The sequence below is a fragment of the Porites lutea genome, chromosome 2 (genome assembly GCF_958299795.1).
Source record: "Porites lutea chromosome 2, jaPorLute2.1, whole genome shotgun sequence".
In the NCBI taxonomy this organism is placed as follows: domain Eukaryota; kingdom Metazoa; phylum Cnidaria; class Anthozoa; order Scleractinia; family Poritidae; genus Porites; species Porites lutea.
Window position 1 is genome coordinate 48,839,757 of NC_133202.1, and position 10,200 is coordinate 48,849,956.

The window sequence follows — 10,200 nt, forward strand, 5'->3', positions numbered from 1 at the left end:
CAACGACGATGCATTTTTTTTTGCCTTACTGAAAGCTCTTGATCAAAATTACATTGTAAGAGAAGCCGAGTTAAAAAAAAAAAGAAGCTATTTCGAGAAAAGATGAATGACATAATCCATTGGACCTCAATTTACTGCCGAAACAAGTCTACGATATCATAATTGTTATTAACACATCAATAAACACAAGAAAAAAACTTGTAAAACTGACTCGGTTGCTTTCTTTGTCGAGTTGACCGAGTCCATGGCGATTAACGAGTCAAACTGTCTAGAGAAGGCAAACAAATTTAATTTAAATACCGTGTTCAAATCGTTTAAGTCGCTTAGAAATTCGACAAAAATGGTCTACTGAGAATAAACTGTTAACAGTGCTAAAGAATTTCGCTCAAAATGTGTTTAAATGGCATTATTTTGATCAAGTTTACTCACGTTTTACACGCGACGGCAAAATGGCCTTCTTCACGTCACAGATAAGGTCGCTACGGCGGGAAACTTCGCAACGACGGCAGCCGGAAGTCTTTCTAGCAGTAATTTCACTTCCGCTCGCCGTCACAGACGTCTGCCGTCGTCGGATCTTAAGCAGGCTATTAAGTAAAGCACTTCGTATCCACTTATACGGTTACATTTTGTTGCTTTCAGGGTTTCAGGAAATTCAGTTATTTAGTATTGTGCATTAGTATATTATTCCAGGTATTAGCCATCAACGATTTCACCTGGTTTGGTATTTTTGGTATTTTAAGCTGGTCTGGCTCGCACTATGGGAAACACGTTCAGTTTAGTTTAAGGTCTAGTGAACGGTTTGCCAAGATTTACTATAACTCAAGGAATCAGCGACACTATAACTTCTTCCTAGAATTACCAACAAATTAAAATTCGAATAGCCACAACTATATTTAAAAAAGTAATTGTGTATACAGATAATGAAACGGTTAATTTCCATAAGGCCAACGACAAAAACAATCAAGCTTTCAGTTACTTCATTAAAAATGCTCTTCCAGTGAGCCGTTTACATAAAAAGTTTTAAGAGAAACTAGACTAAAGATAAAAATGTATATGTATACACTAAAAGAAGCTATTCCTAGAAATAAGCGCACAAAAATTAACCTACAATACACCTTTATAGAACTAAAAAAAAAATCTATCTCAACTCGATCCCTCAAGTCAGTCCCCGGTCCAAGACAAAGTCACCTGGGCAGACTCCTGCGTGTTGATTCGTGGTGGTTTTAATTTTGTATGATTTCGTATTGCCAGTAGTAATTCTCAGTAGTATGATGAACACTAAGATTCGATCAAGCATATACTACCAGCAAAATTTGGAACTTTTGGTGGTATATATTTTTGCATTAATGACTTGTTTTGTATCTGTTCTCCTAATTAAACGAACAAGAAAAACTAGTTTCTTTTTTTTTTCTCCTTTCTGCTGCTGCATGTAAACCAGCAAAGGCAAAACTATAAGTGTTTCGCTGATACCCTCGAAGTCAAGGATGATTTCCTAAATGCGCCATTATCCAACCTTAATTTGGCAAATGGCTGGGTGGGGCCGGGTAGTACCAGCTTTCCGTCGATTTTCTTCAGGAGTTGTATTTTGTGAGTCTGGCCAGTACCTTATGAACTAAGGAATGGGATCATCAAGGACGATAAACAACACAACGTAAAAGTCTTCTCTTGCGACAAAATAACAGACCGGGCCGGGGGTACTCAACAAAGTTTTATAGGGGAAGACTCCTCCCTGAGGAGGACTAATTTTTCAGTTCACCCCCCCCCCTCCTCCTGAGGTCACCCTTTTCCCGTTTATGGCAGAAATGTTACCCTACAGTTTCATAGGTGACAAATGGTACCGCTTTCACATACCTAGTTGAGAACTTTGCATCCCTTTTATTTGCTATGAATGCATTTTTTTTTTTACTTTTTGAAGTCATGAGATGCATCTGTCAGCCCTTTTAGGTCATTTTACAGACCGAAATGACAGACTTCCCTACCCCTTTATATACTCCAACTAGCGAACTTACCTAAAGCTAACACCTGAAAAAGGATAAGGTTACTCTTTTGGGCGGAGCCTTCTCGGGCCGTATAGACTATTGGTGTATCGCCCACCCCATCCCCCAGGCAGGTAGGGCATAGGACAATGAGAAGGGTAGAGTTGACTCAAGTGTTTAGTTAAGTTTTGCAGGGGTGATAAGAATACCAAATTGAAACGTTACGGGGCTGTCATCAGTAAATTCTATTCTTGCCATGATAAATGCCGTGAACAGGCTCTCATTTGGACTATAGGACTGAGCGGAATAAAGTCGACTCTCTCTTAACGGACACCTCTATAAGACGGACACCTCTGTAAAACGGACACTTAGAGTTGGTCCCTGCCTTTCCTTACTCCCTTTATTTGACTCTCCATAAGACGGACACCTCTCTAAGACGGACACTTAGTGCCGGTCCCAAAGGTGTCCGTCTTAGAAAGAGTTGACTGTATTAACAGAAACACGTTCGGCTACGTGATAAATGACTGGCATTCATTTCACTTGAAACTTGGCCCTAATGTATACCAGGGATGCTGATGAGTGGTGTCTGTATAAACAGATCCATACAATAGTAACAGGTAACATTGCCATCTCGTTTTCCTCCCACACAATAACGAATTATAATGTTTGTGGCGATAGATCTTTAGGAAGCATAACTCAAGGTGAACTCGAGCATGGAAAGGGGTACGTGAAACTATCGGAGTCTTGGAAATACGATCGCATTCTTATTCGTTTTTATAAATACATGAGCACCGCAGTCCAATGACGTCAGTTGGATGAAAATTTTTACTTCGATCTTGCCACCGTTAATTATTGAATCTTTTAGCGCTTTATTTTTTATTTTAACCGGCAACCTAAAATTTTGGCTCACTAAATAATCCTTCTAAATACAATCAGTAATACGCTCGGAAAAGAATGTCGTTCCCGGCGCCTTACTCACATGTCCTTGCTGATGTAAGAGCCAATCAGTCGGCTCTCACTCTAAAAAGGACACAAAAATCAGGCGTTCACCTTGGATAACTAAAAATGAAACCTAACTCGTGAATGACGTCACGATAATAAGAAAGGTAAATGCTCCGGGTAAATCTCATCAGACGAGTGCTATTGACCTGCGGGACCTCGATCGCTCTCAAGACAAAGCTGGGCTGAAGGTTTTCGCTTGGAACGTCCCTAACTTTCTCGTTTTATGTAAGTAATTTACTGAACGCAACAGTCCAATCTTATATTTTTTTTCCCAAACCTGCTTCTTATGTCCTCCCACTTAAGCCATTCGCCAGACTTGTTTTAGCCGGGAAGCAGGGATGGCGTAGTGGAGAGAGCTTTCACCTCCCAGCAATGTGTGTTAATGATCTCTGCTCAAAGAGGTTTTTCTCCAGGCAACCCTGTTTTTTCTGCTCCTCAAAAATTGTCCAAGTTTCTTATTCGATCTCGTGCAGGGGAGACTTGCAGGGCCACACACTGGACGCCAACAACACCAAATGCTTTATTTGCAAGAACAAAAAGGAATTGGACACAGTGTCAGCCGACAGTGTGTCAGTCCCGGGGGAGGGGGAGGGGAGGAGGGGGTACTCCGGTACTCCGGATTTCAAGTGATGGGGATGATCGAATGGGGGAAAAAAATCAAAACCCAAAAAAATCCATAGGGCTTCCAACAAAAGTCCAAAAAATCCCTGGACCAAAAGTTAACCCTCAAAGAATCCCATGCCGAATTCTCGAGCCTTAAAATTTTTCAGAAAGCATTAAAGTTTGGTTGTACTTTATTCGCAGAAGTATGTGCCTGGGATACGTATACGTGGGCACTACCATGAATCTTCATATTGTTTTGAACTCCCCCAAAATAACTACTTAAATCATACCTACCCAAAAATATTCTTGCCAAATTTTCCTACCCAAAAAATCCCGGAATCGAAAATTTCAAACCCCAAAAAATCCTTTGATCATCCCTGTCAAATGAAATCTAGAGTACCCCCCTCCCCCACTGAGGTGTCAGTTCTCAACTTGTTTGGTTCGGTTTGGTTTTGGTGTAAGACGAACATTAATCTGATATAGTGATATTTGGGAGTTGTAGATTTTTTTCCTTTTATTTCTGCTATAGTTATACTTTTCCGCGACATTTCGTGCTAAACTAACTACGTGTAACGACACTATCTGGACTTTGACGTGATGCGAGCTTAATTAATCCCTGGTATGGTGAAATTCCGATAACCAGGATGGCCCCGAAACAGTTACATAAGACTGATAAAATGGCGACAAACGACACAAAGATAGGTTGAAAATGCGGCGACGACGAATATAGGCGCAAAAACAATAGTGAAATACAGACAGGGACAGGGTTCCCTTTTTAAGACGCGAAAAATTCAGAGAAGGGGCATACTTACCCCCAACCCCCTCCTCCCCCTCTTTTTAGAGATGTAGTTTTTGGTGTCAACAGATTAACAGTTACATTTCCCAGCCGTGTCCGATTTTTGGTCGTGTCATGTCAGGTCAGATTAAAAATGGGTTTTAAGAGCACCAAGATTATTCTTAGGGCTATAGTAGAGTGAGCGAAATTCACCTCGCGCAAAGAAGGTGGCACGCGGCGCGGATCAAAGAACTTAAGTCAAAAGTCAAACGCCTAGCTTAGAGTGGATTCTACTATCCCATAATTTTATGCGTGTATTCACGTAAATTTTACGTGCGTAAATGAAATAAAGGCAATACATGAAAGGTCTTGGTCTCGCGTAAACGTAAAAGTAAAAGTTAAGCGAGGTTCAATGACCTTCAAAAGTAAATCTACCGTTTACGGTCGCTTTGTTTTACCGACTAACCGTACGAGGCCATCCGAGGGCATACTCAGCTAATATTTAAGTATAGGTGAGCCGCTGCATAGGATAAAAAACAAAGTAAAATGTATACCCTGCATATTTAGGACAACACCCTCAATTTTATCACCCTGTATAGGACAAAGGTCAAAATGAACGCCGTCTTGGCAATGCAACTGACGAAATTCACATCACAATCTTTGCTTTTGTGTAATTGAAGTACAAACCAAATTTCATCATGCAATTCAAAAAAGTCGTGCAGACAATACCCAGATGTTTATTATTACCCTGTTAAAGAGAGGCTCGCACAAAATTATATACCCTGTTTAGGACAGAGAGGACAAAAATAATACCCTGTTCATACTCTGTTCACTGTCTGTTCATCGTCACATCCCCGTATAGGCCATACAAGCACTTTGGCTCAACTCTTGCAAGGCGAGACAGTCAGAGCCTGCGGGAAGGCTCTTGGCTAGGGTAAAAAGGTCAACTTTTTTCTCGAATAAACGTTCGCTTAGATGTATTTTATTAGCTATAAAGGTCCTTAAATCTCTGTATTAAATCATCAACAATGTTCCTGCTGAAGGGGTCACACTGTTCAAAATTCACGGTCTAAGAAGATGAAAGTTGTCTGGGGTTCAGACCTAGCAGGAAAACATGTTCTTAATCCCTCTTGAAAAATGGTCAAAAATATAACTTGGTGTCTACTCGCCTGGACACTGGGAACGAGGTTGTTAGTTCCTTTGTGCAGGAGCCTGCTTTGTACGATTTTGATCCCGTCGTGCGCACTAGTCCGCTAAGCAATTTTATTCCATGTATATGTACGTACTATTTGAATTGTTTTCTTTTACAGAAATTGAATCTTGAACCATTTAAAAAGCAAGCAAAAATTAACCCCATATGGCTAGACTAGTTCGTTCTGACACGTACACCAGTACACCTTTACAGTTACTGCAAATGGACACAAAAACGAAACGGCAAACTGTTGTTATCATTGGTGGAGGTGTGGGCGGTTGTTGTACTGCACTTGAATTGGCCCGAACTGGGAAATTTAACATTCACTTGCTGGAAAAGAATCAAGAATTGATGAGAGAAACTAGTGATGCCACCCCTGGCCGTCTTGGCTTAGGATTCCATTATGCTGACAAGAATACAGCTCTATATTATCTGCATGTCACTTTAGACTTCCTCAGAAGTTATGGACGATTTCGACAAGAGATCGGCCGACAACAATCTCACCCACTTCGTCGAGGCAGGTATTTCATTATGAAAGACTCGACAGTGCCTTGCAGAGATATTCTTGAAACATTTGAAGCTATCAAAGAAGAATACTCAAAGATGGTAAAGGAAGACCCGAGTTACGAAGTTGTTGGCCCACCGGCAAACATTTTTCGGATTCTAGAGCCTCATGAATTTGAAGCAGACGTGGAAATTGAAAAGGTACACATGGGTATCGAGACAGCAGAGGAGTTTCTGGACTGGCCAAGGATGAGAGAGTATATTGTGCAACAACTAGAGCAACACAAAGATACCGTTAGAGTTCGCAGATACACAAAAGCTCTCAGCATAACAACTAGTGATTATGGAGGGTATGTGGTAGATTCAGTGAACGTATTTCAAGGCAATATGGTCAGAGTTTCCACTGATATCATCGTGAATGCGTCATGGTATAACATTTCTAAATTCAACAAGATGCTTGGAGTCACTAAAGCGAGGTAAATAACTCTGCTTCTCTAATCGCCTAGCTAGATAATAGTAGAGCGTCCTTGCGCGCGAAGCTCCATAGACAATGGTAACCTCTCGATGACAAAAAATTTGGCTATGACCTCGGCGTACGCCCGTCCGCCTTTACACCCTCTGGGGGGAGGGGTAGAAAACTCAGTAGGGTAGGGAAGGGAGTCGCAACATGTACATTTCGTTTCGTTTTTGGCGCAAAATTAACCATTTTAGGGGCAACCAATTTATCCAATTCAACGAGTAAAAATCTAGATCAAAGTTCCTTGCCTTCGACTTACGACAAAATAATCGAAAATATATTTTTAAAGCTTTGCGTCTTGCTTGGTCACGCTTTTTTGGTCACACCCCAGGAACAACTCAAACAATAGGACAATTGCACAATGACGATATTTGACTACAACTACCAGAATTCAGTTCGGATTTGCTTTGTTATTAAAATTTCTCAATCCCGCTGGGGATTAAAGAACAATAGCCTTAATTTGCAGAAAAAAAAAAAAAAACAAACTCAAGGATTCTGGTAGTTGTAGTAAAATGACGTCATCGTGCAATTGTCCTATTAACAATTGGTAAAAACCAGCACTTGGGCACCATCGTGGGTAACCGAGCTGTAGTTATTTGCATTCGTTGAGTCCTGTGGAATCAGAGTCAGCTTCCTGTGTTACTTCTGCTTGCCTGCAACTGATATCGGGTCAAAAAGAATGATTGTATAATCAATAAATGACAATTTTGTGCTGCAAAACTGGCCAAAAGTGCAAATTTTAATAGCAGTGCTTTTTTGGCAAAGTAGGTGAAAATTGTGCTCGTTATGACAAATTATGCCAAAGCCTAAACTGGACGCAGCCAAAGAGATTCGTAAATGACAACCAGCCTTTATAAAACATTTATTTCATGGGCTATTAACTATGGGTAAAAATTCTTTCTAAGACTATTACTATGATCGAACTTGGTTTATAATTTTCTCTTTTTGTTTTAAAACCAGTAAACTATAAATTTTTGGATTTCTTTGCATAGGTTGAAGCTTATTCGTTTTAATTTTTTGGTTTTAAGTAATTAAAAGTATATAAATGCACTCTTTGATTTTTAACCTTGGCTAAATCTATATATTAATAATTTTAGTGTTTGCTTTATGTCTTGAGGAATCTTGTACTTGACTGTCTTATTTTGGGCGACTGTAAAGTTTGCACTGGAGAGTAGTGGGTTGGATTAGTGGGTGACAGCTTACGTCGGTCTGGTGATTTTTGTCCAGAGCTTTGGACGCTGTTTAGCCTGCAATAAAGGCGCTCTATGAACCAAGCGATGTGAATTAACGCGTTATTTCGCGCTCCAGTTGTTTGCGCATTATCCTTTCATCACTCCGAGATCCCTGATAGCTCGCGTGCTACAATGCTGCAATTCGTCGTTCGTTTGTGTCTTTTTGTTTCCTCACCCCTGGGTAAGTTTTGAAGAACCCTACCCACCTAACAGTGTAATGGGCCTTTTCTGATTTGTCCCAAGCCTCTGTTTCAATGCGAGCTAAGTACAAAGCTTTTAATGTAAAATAGTAGTAATAACAATAATAATAACAATAAGAATAATAATACTCTAGCAACTGGTTGTTGCCTGGAGCCAATGAAAACCAGATTTACACCTTTTTCTGAGAGTATTGGCAATAATAATAATAATAATAATAATAATAATAATAATAATAATAATAATAATAATAATAATAATAATAACAATAATAATAATAATAATAATATAGCCATGCTGGGATCTGCGCGAATCCTCAGAAAGGTGCTCAGTGTATGAACAGAATGATTGACTTGAGTGACTGACGCTCTAGGTGCATGGTTTGCGCCCGGCTGGTGCACAAAAAGAACACCACCAAATAAGGACTGTAATAAAAGAGATAATAATAATAATTAAATGATTATACTCAAGTAAATGTAACGTATAGTCTAACCTCTACTTCCTGACCTCCACCCCTTACCTCGTCCCCAGGGCGCTTTTCCAAAGCCAGGGAAAGGCGCCCTGGGGACGAGGTTGCTCCACCCCTCCCCTCTCCCCACCCTCAGTTTTGCCCGCTAAGACTCTCGTTAAAAACCAACTACTAAAAGAGTTTGATCGCTTAATAAAGATTAGCATTGCTCTCTTTATAATATTGTCATTTTTAGGAGACGATTCAATCGAATCAAGGCATTAGTTAAAGTGCGTCTATCTGAAGAGCTTGCCAACCTGCCATCGATGTTCTTCTGCATGGGTCCGTTCGGTATGTTTTGCAACAAAGGTGATGGAACTGGAATGATGACGTACGCTCGAGAGACGAACATTGCAATGACAAGTTCATCTGGCGAACTGGAACCAGCATTCCTCCGAATGTATTTCAATCTCTCGGACAGAGATAAACATATCAGAGCCCAGCGCATCGTGGCAGGTGTTTCAAAGTTTATCCCAGCGTTGAGGAACTCCAAGGTGCTGAAAGTGAATATCGGAATTGTCCAAACTTTTATCAATGAAGACGCAAGTGAATACGGCTTCCAAATTGGTAACCTTGGCTTTCTTCACGATCCTACAAAGGGAGGGATTCACAAAAGAAATTATAGTGGTGTGGAAGAGCCGATGCCTGGGTATATAATCAACGCATGCATGAAGCTTATCTATTGTTTTGACAACGCAAAACTTGTCAAAGACATTATAACAAGAAAAACTGGTTAAATAATAAACGGAAAACTTTCGAGAATCGATCACTGACACTGTGAAAAATCAGTATAAATGAATCGACAGGCAAATAAATAAATAAATAAATAAATAAGTAAATAAATAAACAAATGAATAAACCAACCAACCAACCCTACATGCCCTAAATGAAACTTGGAAAGGTATCTTTTACATCCTGAACTAATTTTTGAACAATATATATCATTGGCAAAGGGAAAAAGGGAATTTCAATATAGTTTTGGAGTGAAAATGAAGCATATCTTACTTATAAGTGGCAAGTATTTAAATAACTGAGGATTTTGCTGTGACAGCGGCCGGTACTGTCACGCAACTCAAATTGAACATTTGACTAAATTTGAGTTGAAAGCTTCAATTCTGAATCGCGATGTGCCAAAAGTTTTAATGCATAACTTGACAAAATAGCTATTAATCCTTAACTAAAACATGTTTTTAGCTCTGACTTAGGTGCCACTTTGGAGAATTTTCTGATGATTTTGAGGCATTTATTCGTGCATTTTGCTTTCTTAATTGGATTAGTGAAATAAAGACGACCAGTTTTTGCTGATTACCGAAAGATAATGCCTTAATGGTATTGGAACAGTAAGAAGAAGCGATATGCTTCCAAATGAGTGCAAATAGTCTAGTATTTGATGATCCGAAGTACTTTTAAACGATCGTTAAAAAACCCGTATAACAGAGACTAAAATTTGCATATTTTAGCCGCCAACGGTCGTCCAGCAATGAAATGCTGGGAATGGCACTAAAATAAACAATTTCCTCATTCTAACTGCAATTTCGCTATTAGGATGGATAGTAGTATTGATGGCAAAAATATAAGGTAAAAGTTTGTCGAGTCCGAAATCGAGTGGAACGCTTTTAGGGAGACTGCCTCTTAAAATGAATGAGCAATGATTTATATCATTTTTTTTTTCTTTTTTTTTTTCTAAGCAGGA

General features: G+C 39.6%; 1 protein-coding gene across 1 annotated transcript; it reads left to right on the forward strand.

Moving 5' to 3' along the window:
• Positions 1 to 5,713: 5,713 nt before the first annotated feature.
• Positions 5,714 to 9,244, forward strand: LOC140926334 (uncharacterized). Its single transcript, XM_073376090.1, has 2 exons — positions 5,714 to 6,528; positions 8,704 to 9,244. The coding sequence occupies exons 1-2, from the start codon at positions 5,714 to 5,716 to the stop codon at positions 9,242 to 9,244; spliced, it is 1,356 nt and encodes a 451-aa protein (XP_073232191.1).
• Positions 9,245 to 10,200: the final 956 nt, after the last annotated feature.

What these genes read in the sequence shown, in the direction of transcription:
- LOC140926334 (XM_073376090.1), top strand. Translation starts at nt 5,714, where the DNA reads ATGGCTAGACTAGTTCGTTCTGACACGTACACCAGTACACCTTTACAG. An exon ending in CTTGGAGTCACTAAAGCGAG is followed by an intron (nt 6,529 to 8,703) that starts GTAAATAACTCT and finishes TGTCATTTTTAG; the next exon opens with GAGACGATTCAATCGAATCA.